Source organism: Ascidiella aspersa, chromosome 6, assembly GCF_963924565.1.
Source record: "Ascidiella aspersa chromosome 6, kaAscAspe10.2, whole genome shotgun sequence".
Taxonomy (NCBI): domain Eukaryota; kingdom Metazoa; phylum Chordata; class Ascidiacea; order Phlebobranchia; family Ascidiidae; genus Ascidiella; species Ascidiella aspersa.
The window spans coordinates 10,576,584-10,594,893 of NC_139452.1; the positions used below are offsets into that span (position 1 = coordinate 10,576,584).

Consider the following 18,310-nt stretch of genomic DNA (forward strand, 5'->3'; position numbering starts at 1 on the left):
GGTATTTAAGAAATCAGAAAACTTGATTGACCATTTTTTAAATCTTAATTTTTTGTAAAGCATAAGCTTTATTCTTGTATTGTTGTTACGTTTTTATATTGCTTTCTAGAAACAAATAAAAGTTAAATATAAATACATATCCCAGGCATTAAAAATTGTCTGAACCATTTCTTTCCATAAACTTGGTAACTACTTCCACATTGCGACGTTTACATTAAAATGTTTTTTCGAGAGATTCGTAAAACGCTGGTTACTTCTACACTGCCTACAAGAGTTTTAGTTGATAAACATAAATAGATGTAAAATCTGGCAAAATTCAAATTCTTCAGAAAGTGAACAATACTGCTCGGTTATAGCTTAACCCAAAGATGCATGACGTACGACGTTAATTATGCGTCATCAGGCTTTTATACAATATCCGTGTCTGTCGTGACGAAATTCCTCGTGATATGTTTCATTTAACTTGTTGATTAGTTCAAAAAGGATATGATACAGTGGTGTATCAATAAAAGTGTACAATGGTAAAAAGTGAACGATAACAAGAATTGTATGAGATTCTTATTTTACTCAAGACTACAGACAAAAATCGTGCAACAAAATGATGGGTCAAACGAAAGGGCAAGGCGCAAAGTATTTTTGCACCTGTAGGCGCGTATACTACTTATCGGCAACTTGCGGCTCTTTCGTCTGTATGCTCGGTTTCCGTGACTAAGAGACAGAAAGCTCATTAGGAAAAACATGTGAATAAACAATGGTGTTGTAAGTTTCACACTGCAATAACTTATGGCATATATAAATCCCTATAACACTGATGTATTTCGACGCGTAAAATCTTATAATGATAAGTACCTGACATCGATCGGACGCATGACACTTTATGTTAAAGATTGCCTATTTCCGACAATTTACTTTAATAAGACATTGGTAAGAGTAGGTAAGGTTTTTGTGTGAAACCACTAAGCTTTCGCTTAAAATTAGTTTTTATTTAACCTAGTCAAATATGAGTTATTGTGACTTTGGTTTTAGTAGGTTTTATTTTTAGGATTTTTATTTCGAAATGCGGTTTAGTTGCGGTTTCGGTTCGGAACCAATTCAAGGTTCCGTTTTAGCTCCGGTTTGACCATAGTAAGTTTCAAAACCGGTTATCAAAGTTTTATTTCGGGTTCAGTAAAAGTAAATTGCGTTTAACAAACCGTGGATCAATACATATATGTTTATAACTAAACATTACATTTACGGAGTCGGAGACCATGCCGCAAACTATAATCTTTTTACATTTAAATATATTTGTTTTCCCGTTTTAAAGAAATATTTTTAGCTTAACACACTGTGCACAGCAGGACATGCTGCACTGTGGCGGGTAAACTGCTATATTCTAAAATAGCAATTTTTCAGCTATAGCCTATATCGAGTAATATATTAAGCGAGCCTTTTTAATGTTTTTTGACGTTGATGTTGTTTTTATTTCGGTCTTATGACTGGAGTCCTTTTTAATTGTGACACAGGAATCACCAATCTGCTGTAGATGCTTTAACACTTTACCAGGCGAGCACGCTATAATTACGGTTGCCATTTTTTAGAAATTCAAATCCGGGACGCATATTGAAAACTGCAAATAAACCTAATGTAGTCCTAATACAAAATAATTTAATGCAACTAATTAACTATAGACGGGGTTGCGATTGTTGAATATTTTTTCAGTGCCTTATTTTTAATGGTGGTTTGTCTAAGTAATTGCGTCATCATAAATAGAGTAATTTATCAGGTTATTTCTTGTAATAACATATATTAAACTTTACTTTGTTAGTTTTAGGGCATATATTATTTTTACCTTCCTTTGACTTGTTTCTGCTAGCATAAACAGATACGGGCCAAACATTTCCAGCCTTTTTACCGTGACTTTACTGATGCGAAAGGAGCAGTTTGCTAACGGACACAATTTAGTTAACGGTCTTAAGATAAAAACTATAGCATAATTACGTAATAGTAACAATATCAATCCCTAAGAAAAAATATTATTTTAAGCGCTTATTAAAGTACAAAATCACTACACTAGCCTACTACGAAATTGAGAAACGAGCCTTGTTTACGAGATATTGCTACCACTCGACAAGAGTATAGAGATTACAGCGATTATACGATGACACCACACTTTAATGATTATGTTCCCTAATTTATGGCTCCTAAGGGGAACGCAAATAAATATCTCCCAACAGCCAAAATAAAAATAATAAAACAGACACGCTCTCTAAAATGCAAATTCATAATTAGCCTAAATTACTAAATTAACGTTTAGATAAAGAAAATCACCTATGCCAAACAAATTGCGCAAAAATGTACAGTTTAAGTCGCTTTCTGATGAACATGTATTTGTGTTTTTGCTGTTTTGTTTCGGACGACCTAAAATGATATTTTGAAACACGTACCGCAATGTCACCCGATCCGTTAGAAATCAGTGCATTTCTAAGCAAAAAGGTCTACGACAATCAGGGCATCCAATGGCAGAAAAGTCTAGACTTTTAGACCTTGAGGTCCTGGCAATGCACTGATTTGGACCTTTAGGTAAACTCCCGGCAAAGATAAATTAAAAATATTCATTAAAAGTTCAGAAAAGATAACAAAAAAGGTGAGATAGGATTAATAACACTTGACCCACCTAAACCCTAACGCTAACCCGAATCATAACCCAAATAATGTGTGTTATTTTAATAATTCTTTAAATGCTGGGGGAAAAAGCCCAAACTCGGATGGTCATAAGATGGTTTCATTCAAGATTATTACGTCACAAATTGAGGTATTGGGGCCTGAAGCGTTATAATTATTAAATTATCGCACATTATTTGGGTTAGGGCGCTGGTTAGCGTTTGGGTTTGGTTGGGTCAAGTATTGTTAAACTTAATCTTCTTATGCACATTTGGTAATGCAAATTAGTGGATTGTCCAAGACCTCAAAGTCTAAAGGTCGGACTTTTTGATCCTTTGAATGCACTGATTGTCGTAGACCTTTTTGCTTAGAACTGCACTGATTTCTGACGGATGGGGTGGCAATGTAGCCGTAGAACATATTTTCTGTTTCTGGTAATCGGCCGTAGTAATACTTTATTAACTAGCGCGCTTTATTTGATTACCTTATTTACGCATGAGTGCTTCACTTTTCGCTGCAAAATTCTGCTGCTGTACAACGGTAAACACGGTAAACAAAGTTTTTGTGCAACAAATTTAGTAACACAAACTTTTGTTCACTCCAATATCGTAACTATTGATAGCGATCTTCACATAAAACTATAGTCGGGTTGCCGCTTGTGTTGCAAAATGCAGTGTGCGACACATATGTTTGTCATTTAAATTTTACACTTTTTTATTTAGCACATCATAATTTGATCTGTTAGCCTAGGATTCCGTCGATACCAAATTTTAATAATTTGGATAAACCTAAATAGTTACACAAAACCTTAGATGCAGATGGAACATAGTATTACTGGTGTACCATACCCAGCAGTCTAGTCTGCATTATTGAGATTCTTAACCGCAGTTGTTTATATTGAACTCCTGCAAATAATGGCTTTTTCACTTTAACATTTATGCATTTTATGTTACTTTTCACTTAGGCTTTGAGCTTGTAGCACTATCTTGCAATCAACATTTATGGACACCTGAGTTTAAGAATCCTATACCACAACTGAATTTCTTTTCAAAATAGGGTGTAGAATATTTCATTATGAGATATTTAACTACAAAATACCATCCTTTTAAAAAAGGTATTTGGCAAAAAGACACTGGAGTTTAGTAAACCAACACAACTGGGGTTCAGTTCACTATAGTTTAAAAATGCGTTTCAGAGTGTTAATGCCTAAAAGTTAAAATGCTTGTCTATTTAAACCATTTTTTTTTCTATACTTATAAATTCACTGGTTTAAACAATGCTTTTTGTTGCTTATATCTGATATCTTTCGATTCAGGAACTGAAAGAGTTAGCAGAAAAAATGAATTATCATTGAAATTTCATTTTAATTGATAGGTCAGTAGTTCCCAACCTTTTTGAGTTTACAGCACCCTTCATAAAATATAAATAGTTAGCCTCACCCCAAGTACCTCATGTGGTACTTTTACTTTTCAAGAAGTGTAACAACAATCTTGTTTTAGTCAGTATTGTCTACATTTTATATTTTTCCTTCATTCATAAAGTGGATGTATTTGTATTCGCACATTATTTTCGCCTTTATTTTCCTATTACATTTGTAGTTATTTAAAAAAGTTAGAGTTTGTTTAAAGACTTTTCTACATTCAATGTTTTTCTACTAGGACATGGATGTTGACAGCAAATTCTGGTCTGACAAAGAAATGTCTGACCTGTGGCTTATCATAGAGGAATTAGATGTTATCAAAAAAATTGACCTAGACAAGTCCAAATCTGACAAACTTTACAAAGAGGTACAAAAGCAATTGACCAACAAAGGTTACAGCAAAACGTAAGAAAAATGTCATTGGGAATTTATGAGATGGTTTAAACAACCATGATATATTGATTTACATCAACCACAACAAAATATATATACCTGAATGAAACTTCCTGCATTTTGGTTAATGTTTACTTGGTAGCAACATCCTTTTTTAAATAATTTTTATATTTTTCAATATTTTTTATAAATGTTTTTATCTACATAAATCAGTTATTACAACTGTTAAAAATTGTGAATGTTGAGTGAATCAATTTGTGTATTCTATTCAGTTGGAATCAAGCTCCCATTTACAATTGTTAATGATTTTTACCAATTGTGCATATTTATATTTATTTGGCATTGTTGTCGGAAACAGTAATGCTTAAGCTTTTTGGCTAAATAAACAAACTTGACTGCATAGTTTTACATATAGATGCCTTTGCTTTGCAATTTTTTTTTGCACTTGTTTTGTAGTTTGATACAAATTCGCAACAAAGTGAAATCAACCCGCATGCGCTTCAACAAAGCTGTACATCGAAAAAAAGGAACCGGACGGAGCAAAGCAATGAAAGCACACTATGATATCTTGAATCGGATTTTCGGGCAACAAAATTTGCAAGCCAAAATCGAGAAAGAAATTGATGAGTACCATGCATCAATTTCTGAAGGTAAGTTTGTCTAATGTGCAGTACGTTGCAGTAAATATAGCTGCTTTTTCAGGTGATGAAATCGTAATAAAAAGTTGTTATTGTATGCACTGACACAACAAACTATATCTAAAAGCCCTTGCTATTTTGGGGAAAATATTTATAGATGACATCATGAATTTTTTTCATATCTTGTCATCATAAAACATGTAACCTTTATAAATATCATATGTATTGTCATGTGTTTAACCTTACGCACTTTTACTTCAATACAATGGTTGTAATCTGATAAAACTAGCTCATGCAAAGCCTTGGTAAAATGCATTTAACCAATTTAGGTTGGCAGAAGCAGTTTGCAAAAGGTTCAAGTTCCCATGAAGCTAGTCTATAGTCACATATAAGAGGTATACCAAACAAATGTTCCAGGCTGTATGGAAAATTGTTGGTGATCATTTAGGTAAAATTGTAATTTGAATAAGTGAGTTTATTCCAAATGCTAAGTGGTTTTTAACTGTGGTAAACATACCCACTAATGCACTTATATAGTTAGGGATGGCATAAAATTCAATGTGTATACCACTTTGGGAATGAAGAAACCAGTCACTGCAGGCTTAAATATACCACAAAGAAGATATAAATTTCTGCCAAGTGCAAAACTGTTTTTCAGACTTGAAAGTTACCAAGAAATTAAACTTTAAATATTGGCTTCTAAGTTTTAATAAAACTTTGCCACATTCTTGATTGTCACTTATGTTGGTATGGAAAGAAGACAGGTCATTCTGGGTCTTCCTGGCTGCACTCTCGCTGGTATAACATAGATTTGTGAAAATGTGAGTATAAAAGACACTTATTGCCTGATGAAGAAACAAGTAAAAACCCTCCAATTACCGTATAATTATCACCTTGGTTTTGACCAAGGCTTATGTAGCCCTATTTTTTTATACTAAGATAAACAGGTCCTTTTTATATATATATGCAAAAAAGATTATGAATGGGTTGTACATTAACACAGATTCCAGGCATGAAGATATCCTGGATATTCCAGATGAGGTACCAGTAGAAGAAAACATTAAATCAAGACTTTTGTCTAGTAAGTTGTTAAACTTTTTCTTGATTGTTCAAAAGTTTTACAACCCCTAAAATGTATAATAACCCAATTGTCTAAACTCTAACCATCTTTCAAAAGTATACTTAAATACTGATTTATTTAATTTTTTTTGGTATCAGAAAAATTTTGAGTTTAGGTATAAATTTAATGAAATCATATTTTATTTTAAGTATTTTACACTCAATGACTACAATGACTTTAGATTCCTAAGAAATTACATAAATTCCCTCTGTAATAACAACAGCAATTGGTAATATGTTTTAATGCTTAATTAACCTATTGTATATTTTTTTAACTTTTTATTCCTTGTTATGTATGCAGAAGTGAACACACTAAATGTTAAAACCTTATATAATAAGGTGCAGTCAATGGCGCAAATTATTTGCATATGTCAATTGATTACTACTTAATGCTTGAGTTTCATGTTTAGATTTTGAATGTTGTTGGAGACCAGTTATGTTTAGGGTGTGCCTAAATGATTATAACCTTACCATGTAAAATGTTATTAAGCGATTATATAGTAAAAAAAACACTAATAAATATTGTTTTGAGATATTTTGGGTCACAATATTGCTTTGACTTATTCATGTAACTGGTTTGAACATACACCATTTTCTTTGTAGTTACTGGAAGGCTGTAAATAACAAATTTAGCACTTTATGTGAGCAGGAGTTTATATTAATTATTCTTATCCACTTTATGTTTTTTTACAAATGTTTATATTTGCATTTAAGCAGTACCAACAGAATTACCAAGGAAGAGAAAATCAACTGTCGATCGTAAAGGTATATAATTGCCTATTACTAAAACCAATAAAGTTTGATGTGAACTGTTATTGTTATCAGAAAGGCTCATACTACTGACAGAGTGACAGCTTACCTAAAAAAATCATGTTTGAAAGTGTTTTCTTTGTAATAAAAATTACAGGTTCGTATCAACTAAAGTACTGATAGTTTTCACAATTGGTACAGAAGAAACTTTGGTACTAGTTCTCATGTCAATGTTTTAAAATAATTTTAATGTGTTCCCGCACATTGAAAGCATTATATGTTGGTTTCATAAAAAGTAAGATTGCAAAGAATTGTTTTCCAAGATACATAGGGATAAAAATGTTTTGTGTCTACAGTAAATAGGTGAAGCCTATAGGTTAAATTAAACAGAGTGGTCACAACTGGTAAACTGGAATTAATGTAATTACTTCAGCAAAACGATTACATCGGAGCCCAATGTCGGAAGTCATTTTGTATTCCCACTGCAGTACCAATGGTTTGGCTGGAGAAATATCCGATCTGTCACAGTCACAGCAACAAGGTAGATTCAAGCGATTTGCCTCCTAACTAAAAATACACAGAAAGCTTATATATTAGTAGGTATAAATATTATATTATAACTGGTATTAATATTATTATAACAGTATTATTAATAAATTTCAGTTTTGCACTCGCCAATCATTTAAATTAGCCACTTGCCTTGACAAAAAACACTGTACTAAAAACTTACCCCACTACTGGTAAATTTCCATCCTACCTATGTGTGTTGTGCAGGACATTTTACTAGGTTTGTTAAGTAGTGTATTTCGTTTTTTTAGTTGTTCGAGTCTGTATCGTCTTAAGTATTTAACATAACTTACAACAAATTCGGTACAGTAGGTCGGATAACAACAACCTATGTTTTGCTTTGTACATATCAATTAGCACTCGCCCCAATGCAAGTGCAATATCTAAAGTTGGTGTGTATAACTATTTGCCTTCTTTTCTTAGATGATGAAATGATGAAGATTAATTTCTGCAAAGATGTGCAATGGAACAAGTTTTCTGATGGATTTCCTAACTTGTTTATTGAGGTAATTGATAGACTTGCTTAATACCTACATAAACTAAATCTTATGTAATAATATCAAGACTTTGTATGATATGTTAAAGATCATCCAGCCATGTGGACTATAAAAGACAGGTTATTTACCGAATTTTTTTTTATGTCATTGACTTGTTGTCTTGACTTTTTCAAAATGACTTGAAGAGTACTTAATTCGGCAACTGTTAATTTTGACTTGGACATTTGTGGGTTTTTTGCAAATAGCTTGACTGGGAGTCATTTTAAAATGACTTGTTCACATCAGTGATGACAATCTAGCAGCAAATAACTAATCTACTATAATTTCATTTAGGTTTGAAATACTGCACCGGGCAGAGCCCCACCCTGTCGTTGAATGTTTTTATTTTAAACACTGTTGGGTTATTCATAGAATGTGCACCAATGCATCGGAAAACATGTCGTTTTTCTCGGAAGTTTTCATTCGCCACAAGTTGTTTTCGAGCAAGTCTCCCTTCTCTACGCACTGCCACGTTGTTCCATCAAGTATGACAACTTCTTTGTTATAATAAGTTATAAAATATACATTTTCAACCCACTATTGCTTTTAAAAAAGTGTAAAACATACCTAAATGTCGTAAAGTAGTCTAACTGCAGTCGTGTTAAACTGTTACGGCTCACAATCACTCCTAATATAATTGCCCAGTAACTTATTAACGCCGTATTAGGTTTTAGCCAAACAACTGAAAACTACATATTTGTTCAACAGCAAGATTGACAATTTGATCGATTTTGGTTGAGCATAGTTACGACGTAATTTGTCATTGGATCGGGTGTTTTTCTACCCGACATATCAGTATAAAATGCGAGGAATCAAACACCCTTAGCTTCAACCTATTCGTACCGATTGCCTATATTTAAAAGTGCCTGGATAAAACACGGCAAAAAAAGATTCCGCGCTTCAAAAATGTCATCAATGTAACGCTTATGTTTCTAACTCTAAGGTCGATGACGTTCATCCTTCCCTACTTTCCCACCGGGACGATGGAACGCATTGACACAGAGGGTCAGGTTGCCACGGCAGCCACCATGGCCCGAATACTGTCTTCCACTCCCTTGTCGGCGATGGGCCCCACGCGTCTTATGATCTTCGACATTCACGCTTTGCAGGTTTACGCTGATTTTGTTTTGTTGCGCAAAAAAGGCGCTCGGTCTAACCCTAACGGATTGTGTAGCGTCATTTTCCCGCGGGTGTTGTGTTAAAAAAAGTTTGGGTGCAATTAAGCAACAGGCGACTTTTAAGTGTTCAAGCTGCGTTTGCACCTCCAAACTTTTTGACCACTGCAAGTTCTTTGTGTGATGGACCAGAAGTGCGTTAAGATCTTGCAGATCAAGGGAAATTTACTGAGATTCTGTTAGTAGTCTGATATCAAATCTCCATTAAATACTTTTTGACCAAAACAAAATATCTTAGTAATTCCCAATTTTCTAATAATTTCCGTTATTGCGGTATTTCTATTTTTCTACCAATTGCGAACCTTAGGTTTTTGTTGCTATAATTTATTTTCAACAATAAATGGCGTGGTAAAGTAAACCGTACATCGCAACTGTAAGAATAACGGAAGTTATCGAAAAAACAAGAGTTTTCTGTTTAATCACGGTCACATAAAATAAACCCTTCTGTTGGGTTCGAACTTACGAACCTTGTGTTTCCAATACAACAGGTGCCGTGTTATTATAGAAATACACACATGGTTTGTGGAGGTTGTCCTAGCTGTACAGAAATAAAATCAGACACGCGTAACCGTAACGTCATCGCGTGCAGGAGCGTTTCTTCTTCACGGACAACGTCATCCCGGCGCTCTGTACCGCCATCCCGCGTCTCCTGCGCGAACTGGAGCGCCTTCCCGATCACGTGACCATCGCATTTCCGGACGAGGGCGCTCACAAGCGCTTCAGCTCGCACTTCGGGGGATTCCCCATCGTGCGCTGCATCAAGAAGCGGAACCAAAGCAAAAGGTGAGGGAAAGCGCTGCTCCGTTTTATGCTAATTGCCGTCAGGCAACATATAGGTTTAACTTTGCGTTTATGATAAAATACGTAAAATATATTTCCTAACCTTCTAATCTCTTTCGCTACAACATACCGGGTGCCTTCATAAAATGCGTAATCATCATAGTGTTGTTGAAGCAAGGCCAGGCTGGAAAAATCTAGCCTGCGGTTGTGTTCGAACTGATGACCTTGGTGTGTAAATCGTATGGTTCTCAAACCGGGGTAATGTAGATTGTATAAGTGCGATTTAAATGGTAATGTTATTATTGTGTTTTTTGAATAGATAATAGTTGTTTTTTACAATTTGTGAGGTCCTTCATTATAATACCAAGAAAAAGAGGTTATCACCAATAAAATATACTCATACGTGTACAGCAGCTGTGATTTATAGCCATTGTAAAATCGCTTTTTGACCATCAATATCGGCTTTCGTACCATAGTACACCGAAAGCCATTGCAGCCTATAACCGAATCTATCGATCAATGAGGCAAGCAAGGCAGGCTAGAAACTCCACTAAAAATCAACGGTTTTCCCCAGTAACAGATTTTTACTGCTGTGCTAGATATGGTAGATCAGTATACATTAAGCTGCTCTCGATTACTGACCAATCCAAACCAACTCGCAGGGAAGTGACGATTGTGGACGGCGCGCCTTCGGACAGGCACGTGGTCATAGTGGATGACCTGGTGATGACCGGTGGTACGATCCTCCAGTGCGCCAACACCTTGCTCAAGGCCGGGGCGGCCAAAGTGAGCGCCTACGTCACACACGCGGTGTTTCCCCAGGAGTCATGGAGAAACTTTTTGGATGAAGGTCAGGGCATGAATATGTTATGGTGTTTGTGTTTTTACGCCATCGACCTTTTTTAATACTTTGTATTAACCAATCAATTCATCGTCGCTATACTCTCTATAATTATTACATTGTTTCCCGACCTTTTTTTCGAGGTCACCCAGACCCTTATGGTAAGCATCATAGCGAAGGTTTGACGACCAAACTCAACAAACTCAAACTCTTGCCAGCTGAAAGCGAACAAAACACAATTAAGCAAACATAAATTTAAATTTGATGAATACAAGACATTTCTTCGTATTACTTGCGTAATTGTGTCGAATATCGCATAAATAATGCACAGAAACCAGTCTCCATAAATCTAACTTTGTGAACTACTGCAGGAAGTGGATTTTTGACCTGATCGCTCTTTAAAGCTTGCATCAATTTGTGATTATTTAGTGATTTGGTTAGAGTCGGGGTAGTGGTAAAATTCGGTTTCATTTTCTGAATTTGATTTTTTCAGTAAACGATTTAATTTACTTTAGCCTGATAAATTGCCTCAGGAGGTGCCTATTATGGGCTCTTTGACGGATCGTTTTTTAAGATTGCCCCCGTTAGTAATTAAATTTCAATTCGAACTAATTTAGTGTCCGGGTGAATATCTTCTTCCACTAATGCAATCGGCGAACTAACCAAATCAAACGGCGACCTAATTTTGGATCGGGAGACACTGATTTATTATAACAGACCAGACAAAAAACACCGTTTCGTTAGTGATTGACCTCATTATTCCCATTACTATTGCACTGTCGCAGATGAAAGCTCAAACGGCGTTCTGGATAGCTTCTGGATCACCAACTCGATACCACACGCTGAGGAGATTGCTAAGCACCGGCCCTTTAAGATGCTAACGTTGGCCGACAGCATAATCGAGAACCTTCGTCGATTGACGGTCGGTCATGACTGATCCGTGCGTCAAGTGTTACACCAAATTGAAAACACGCTACAGATTGGGGTTTAGGTTCTCCCTACAAACGCGCAACCGCATATAATTTTTTAGCCTTTGGCCTTTGGCCAGTGAGATGGTGCTTTTAGAAGCATTTTGTTTTATTTTGATTTTAAGAGAACTCCTTAAGAGCCAGTTGTTAGGCTAGCCTTCGAAGAGCGCTTGGTTTATATTCAACCACTGTTTTGGGGTTTTTCGGCCTTAACTTGCTAAAAAGGCTCGTGTTAAAGTCCGATTTCCAAATGTTCCTCCGTTTCTGAGACTGCTCGGAGCCTTTCGTCTGTTTACATTGCTGTTTTAAAACCAAAAAAGTACGTTACAATTGGTAAAATACTCCAACCTTAGCGAAGTGCGTGTTTACATGCCCCTTTTAGAAAATCAACTGAAAATAAATAAAGCAATACCCCACCGCTGTATCTTAATTGTCGTATGCCTTTGCTTCACGACACCACTGAACCTACTGTTATTATATGCAATCGAAAATTGTTGTTCTCGATATTATGTTTGAACTGTCTATCTTGTAACGGATATTTATCCCCTTGATGATCAGACTTTCGCCTTTGATTCCACACCGTGATATCGTTTCGTTTTATTTAGTAATTTAATTTGAAAAAAGATGCTGCTGGATGGCAGTATAAAGCCATTGTCTTGGTCTCTTTGTTTGTTGGACCTTTGATTGGCAGCAGTATAACAGGTCAGTCTTAATTTAAATAGTATAATTAGTTGCGCAGCTTACGTAATTGCCTGTCATCGACAAATGAACAACTGTGTAAACAAGCGTGGTACAGAAAAGACTGGATTCGTCGATATTAAAGAGGCCTTGAACTAAGGAGCAACAGTGTCTGACTGTCATTGTAAAACTTGCTTTTAATGCAAGAAAAATAAACATCTCCTGTTTAAATAAATTGGGTATGGTTAGGCCTACGGTGCTAAACTCCAACAAGGCCGTAAATTTAAAATGTTATCAAATTCTATGTGATCTTCCTTTTTGTGAACGGATCCAACTTCGTGGGATTTTCCTTTTACAAAAACGATAAAATCACGTTGTTATTCGAATAGGTTAACTGCCTGACGAAACAATTCTTAAACTTCTTGTTTAAATTAATTGCACGCATTTAGGTTTTTGCAATAACGACCTTCTCTGTTGAAAAAAATCGGCAAATAAAGCACATACGCCAGTAAAAAAAAGATTCCCAATCAAGTAAAGAAATAAACACCGCCTAAAAAAATAACCATATTCTGGGCATTCCAAAGAATGTTTATATTTCGCCCGGTGTTTTTATTTATGAGGTGCATCTCCTGACAATAGCAGGGGTTTATTGCAGTCGTAAAACTGACGTGAGATAAAATACAGGACAGAAAAGTGCGGAAATATGAATAGGAATTGTTGACAAAAATGCAAAACAAACACTCCAGAACACGCTGATGTCAATAGTGATGCAAATCACAATCTTGTTTTCCTTACTATAACGATGAGCATTTAAAATTTGCCTTTGTATCACAATAGTAATTTCATAAACAGCAGGTAGATTTGCTAACAGTCACGTAAACGCATTTACCTTACTTGAACAAAAGTACAACGGCATACGCTTTTAAAACAGCAATGATAGAAGCAAACAAAATTTCGACCCGCATAAAATATGGCAACTTGCATAGGGCAAAAGTAGAAGTTCGCATAAAGCACAACACTAACAAATTCTTGAATATGATAAGGTTTTGCCAAAATTTATTGTGTTTGAGATTGAGAGTTAAGCCTTTTCCATATATATAACACATTGCTGGAAGTATCTTAAAACCATAATATAATGAGAAAAGTAAAGCGAATGGTAAGCAACACTGCAAGGTGAAGAAATTTCGAATGTTTGGTAAAGAGGAAGTCAGCGCACAATAAAACTTTTTGGAACAAACTTTAACAATAAATAAAGGCCAAAGGTAAAAATAAAAGACCAAAAATGTAAAGCAACGTACATTTTTCCAAATATTTCGCCAATTTTTTGATAGGCGATGATAATATGTAGCTGTATATTAAAAGTAAAATTAATATTTATGCAGAGAAACGTGAAGTCCTGACTTTATTCCGATGATTTGCCGCAAAGCACCAGCCAATTTTCAGATTTATGCATTCAATGCGCGATTGGAATCGGGTTTGGTCACGGCCAATAGACTCCCAATGACTTTTCCTTGCTTGACGATAGGCAAATGACCACACAATCATAGGATGCACAACAACCTTATCAGAAAATCGGACCTAGATTAAAATAAAAAAACATTACTAAAAGGTTAAGGCTTTGTTTATTTTACTACAAAAACTAAAAGACTATGATTAGGGATGCTCAAAGTAGAATATCGAATCCTTGGATTCGAATCCAGATGGGATTCGAATCCAATTCTGCCATTTATTTCGGGTAATTGGAACCGATATAATTTAATGTTTTACCGCCGATGGTTGCGCCTAATTGTACTAACGCGTGTGGTAAGTTGGCATGTCGCTGCGGCGACCAATTTATAGTGCTTGCTTTAAATGTAACCCCGTAGTGCAGTGTCAGCGTTTTTTCGGGCGACCAATTACCGCGTCTCGCGATAACGTTCGTCTAATAATTAAGTGTCAATCAAGCGTTATTGGGCGAGCGACTAACGTTTAATGTCTGGTTTGGAGTTCGCAATTTCCCTAAATGCGTAGTTTTTTCCTAAAATGCGTAAGTTGCAAAAGTAACATAGCGTTGCAAAACGTGCTGGCCGTCCACAAAATGCGCTATGGGGTTACTTAAGGTCAACTTTAGGCCAATATTCAGGGAAGTTATGCAGTTATGCACAACGTAATTGTCAAGAATTCGTTATGTCAATAATAACTTTGTATTCTTTGCAGTACATCATTTGACTGCATAACAGATCATGTTAGTCAAAAAAGAAGCAATAAGACTTAACAATGCTTTCAAAATCAGGACCGAATTGCTTAAGACTTCTGTGTGCAGTGTTGCATTTTCTCACTATTGGCAAAAATATAAGTTTTGGACACAACCTGGACAGTTGACATATTCCAGTTTACAGAACGGCTTCAGATGACAGTTGTTAAGAATGTTAAACATATGAGAGAGTTTTTTTATTATAATGTACACATGTTAGAAAATTGTTTGGGCGATTTATTGCTGTGATTGTGGGCCCTGTAGGGTAGATTAAGATTAATCGCTTCCCCAAACAAAATCGAGGTTTAATAATTTAATAAAAATATACTAGGATTCGCTATTCTGGATTCATTATTCTAGATTCGAAACCTATTATTCTAGAATACCTTGGGATTCTACTTTGAACATCCCTAACTATGATATTTAATCAAAAAACGTTCGCTGAGGTAGTGATAATATTTGTCATCTTTCATAATTTAGAGTAAACAAAACATATTTTTGGCTTTTTTATTTATTTAGCTGACCTGTCGGTTTGAGATATATGTTGTTACACCTATTACATCAATTGATAAATACACATTTATTTATTGAATAACATAAGTTACCTTTGTTTCGCGAACAGGTAGTTCATGTTCTGGCTTGCGTACAGGCTGTGCTGAGGTACTTTTAATAGAGGTTTTTCGGACTCCGCCAGTAGATTCATTCGTTGACTGGTGGCAAACCAGTTTGAGCAAAGGTTCTTGCATTTGTACAAAGTAATCCCATATTTTACAAGCAGATTCAGGCGGTGTGCAAATGTCCTCAGATGAAAGGGAACAACTTTGTACTGTTGATGTAAATGTATCAGTTTTACTGGAACTCTGTTCTAGCTCAGAGAAGACATCATCCTCTTCACAATCTGAATCACTTTCTGAACAGCCAAGAATATAAGAAATATGCGAGTTTGAACATTCAGGACGTATCACAGTGCAAACAGCATTGTCTGTATCAAATACCTCTGTTTCTTCACCAATACCACTATCCCCACCACTGGCACCGGTAGACAAGCTATAATTAACATTGTTTTCATTATTAGTTTCATGCGATACTTTTGCAACACTAGTGTCAGCCAGCTTTGCATTGCTGGAGGTTTTCTTTAGTTTACTACAAGTCCATGGAACTCTGCCTGCTGTAATTCGCTCCCATGGACAAACCCCATCAGAATCTGTATCACTGTAAAGCTCATCGCTACATACAGAGTCACAGTCATCATCTGTGAGAAAACCAGTTTCATCTTCACTGTCACATTCTGATTCATCTGAACTGGACCAATCGGATTCACAATCCGAGTCTGATTCAGAATCAATCAAGCAAGGGTTTGTTAATTTATTGGTTGGAGTTAGCATATTGCACTTGTTTGTCATTGTGTCACACTTGGAATAAGTTGCAGTTGCCGACTTTTGGGCTTGCACCTCTTTAAAACATTCAGAGCTCATGATTTGGAGCTCTTTGCTGTTTAAATCTAAATTTATAGCACACATCGGCTGCTGTGATTGCTTCGTTAGCTTGGGACTGGGATTTTTCCAGTTCATAGAAGCATGCGAGTTGCATGTTAATGTCATTGGAGGTAAGGGGGCAGCACTTTGTGATTGACCAAAAATAACTGACGAAATGCCCCGAGCAGTGGCAGATATACTGTCCATTAGATTATCACTTTTGTCTAGCTTGCTTGGCATTGACGAAAACTTAATAGCTTGGTTGCTCATTATACCTCTCAAGTTACCAAGTACACCTTGAAAACAAGAGTGTTGTTTAACAGTGTTCGACGATTTGCGGATCTGGCCTTGGAATTGACTGTGCAGTGTATTTCCCATAAAGTAATCCTCTGATGCTTTTGTTTTGTAAGGAGGGTATGAGTATCCTGGATCTTGGTTTCCAGTACTATCTAATCTCTGTAAAGGCAAGAAGCTTCCAACTTTGCCTAATCCGTAGCAATTCCTTCCACTAATGATATTTAGCGGTTTGGAATTTAATTGTCCAAGAAGACCACCTTTTTGTGAAGAACAGATTTGAGTGTGGTTGCTCGTGCTTACAGAAGGTGATGGAGAGATCCAATTCCAAACTTTGGCCCTTTTGGCATCTGACATGACAACTTTTGAAATTACTTTGAACTGACTTGGCTTCGATCGGGTGGATTAGCAGCGGGCCACTTCCATGGCGTTTCTACGACAGAAATATGTCCAATGTAATCTCCTTTTCTTTTAAACTCAGTTTTTTCTGTGGCGCTCCAACTCTTCGCAGTGATAGGTGGAGTGATGTAGGTTGATTGGTACGTTGCCGTGTCAACAAGGAGGACTTGCAGCAAAATTTGAATGAAGCAGTAGTTGACAAGAGAAATAAATCTGTCCCTTGCTTGGTACAAAGGCAATTCTGATAAAAAAGAATAGTGAGATTACTTGTGTTCAGTATATAAAACTGCACACAACCTTCATTTAAAAAAAATCAATTGACAGATTTCCAGTTAAACAAATGTATGGCAACTAAACATTTGGAAAAGTAGACCTTTATAGAGTACAATAAGTACGTTTATTACAAAAAAATAATTACATTTCTAGTGGCTTTGACGCAATACTTAAATATATTACATTAGGTGAATATAACAGATCGACTAACTACATATAATAAAAAGAGATAAAAACTAATTTTTTTACCATTATTAGTGAAACATGATTGATTTAATTTAAACCAAGCTAGTTGAATGAAGGTTGCGATGTAAAAAACATATTAAACTAGTAACGATCGTAACAACAAATACTTCAAAGCCAGGCAATTTTCACAAACGAGAAATCAAAAAAAGAAAACCGTTAAATTTAACAGCTGTTATGACCTTCAAAACTATATTAATTCTAGGCTGACAGTCTTGAAACATCGAATTACCACTTACCAGAAGATAAACTTGAGCTTTTCACGATTTCCGTGTTCGTTTCGCTGTACGACATTGTTTTCAAAACACAAATAACATTGATAATTCACCAAAGGCTTGAGACGAAAACTTTTTACTGTGTTACTTGTTGTGCTTAGTTTTAGATGTGAAGGGACGAACGCGGGACAAAACCCAACAGACGTACGTTGTGCGTGGGAGTGGGGTCACGTGGTTTTCCGCCTTGTTTCTTGTTTAATGACGCATCGCTCGTTTTGGCTCGGCGCTCGCGAATATTGCATCATCCTAATTTAGCGACTGGCAACCGATCCGTGCCACGGCGCACGACTACAAAAGCAAACAACAGGTTATACGGAAGGGTTCTCAGCCCTCGCTAAACCACTTTGTTGTTCATTGTAATATCGCAACTATAGCATTTTGAACTTAAACCGGTTACATGTAAAAATTACTGTTTTCTCGCGCGCGGGAAACGGCGATTTGGTTGAATGCCCCACTCCAGTTCTTCGCGACAGGGTTGACCGAAAATAATACTTCAACTGCCAAATATACGCACGCCCTATTTGTCTCTGACGCACAAAGTCAGGCAGCACATGACCGCTTCCAGTAATTTCGACGCAGCTGTTTTTAATATTAAGTGTTTACAAGAAAC

At 36.0% G+C, this 18,310-nt stretch overlaps 2 protein-coding genes across 2 annotated transcripts; one reads left to right on the top strand and one right to left on the bottom strand.

Annotated features, from left to right (window-relative positions):
* Window positions 1-3,188: 3,188 nt before the first annotated feature.
* LOC146139667 (uncharacterized) lies at window positions 3,189-11,895 on the top strand. The gene is made up of 12 exons (XM_083391293.1): window positions 3,189-4,017; window positions 4,302-4,468; window positions 4,913-5,106; window positions 6,098-6,175; window positions 6,928-6,978; window positions 7,397-7,504; window positions 7,954-8,036; window positions 8,439-8,551; window positions 9,010-9,175; window positions 9,831-10,024; window positions 10,684-10,871; window positions 11,648-11,895. The coding sequence occupies exons 2-12, from the start codon at window positions 4,305-4,307 to the stop codon at window positions 11,797-11,799; spliced, it is 1,491 nt and encodes a 496-aa protein (XP_083247419.1). The 5' UTR covers window positions 3,189-4,017; window positions 4,302-4,304; the 3' UTR covers window positions 11,800-11,895.
* Window positions 11,896-12,712: 817 nt separating this feature from the next.
* LOC146139668 (uncharacterized) lies at window positions 12,713-17,820 on the bottom strand. Its single transcript, XM_083391294.1, has 3 exons — window positions 17,665-17,820; window positions 15,347-17,150; window positions 12,713-14,086 (listed from the first exon to the last, which is right to left on the bottom strand). The coding sequence occupies exons 2-3, from the start codon at window positions 16,865-16,867 to the stop codon at window positions 13,883-13,885; spliced, it is 1,725 nt and encodes a 574-aa protein (XP_083247420.1). The 5' UTR covers window positions 16,868-17,150; window positions 17,665-17,820; the 3' UTR covers window positions 12,713-13,882.
* Between the last annotated feature and the right edge of the window lie 490 nt (window positions 17,821-18,310).

Bases quoted from the DNA above. Each gene is read 5' to 3' on its own strand.
- LOC146139667 (XM_083391293.1), top strand. From the start codon at position 4,305: ATGGATGTTGACAGCAAATTCTGGTCTGACAAAGAAATGTCTGACCTG. The intron at 4,469-4,912 runs GTAAGAAAAATG...CTTGTTTTGTAG, and splicing joins AACAAAGGTTACAGCAAAAC to TTTGATACAAATTCGCAACA. The intron at 6,176-6,927 runs GTAAGTTGTTAA...TTTGCATTTAAG, and splicing joins TAAATCAAGACTTTTGTCTA to CAGTACCAACAGAATTACCA.
- LOC146139668 (XM_083391294.1), bottom strand. From the start codon at position 16,867: ATGTCAGATGCCAAAAGGGCCAAAGTTTGGAATTGGATCTCTCCATCA. The intron at 14,087-15,346 runs GTAACTTATGTT...ATTTTAATCTAG, and splicing joins TACCTGTTCGCGAAACAAAG to GTCCGATTTTCTGATAAGGT.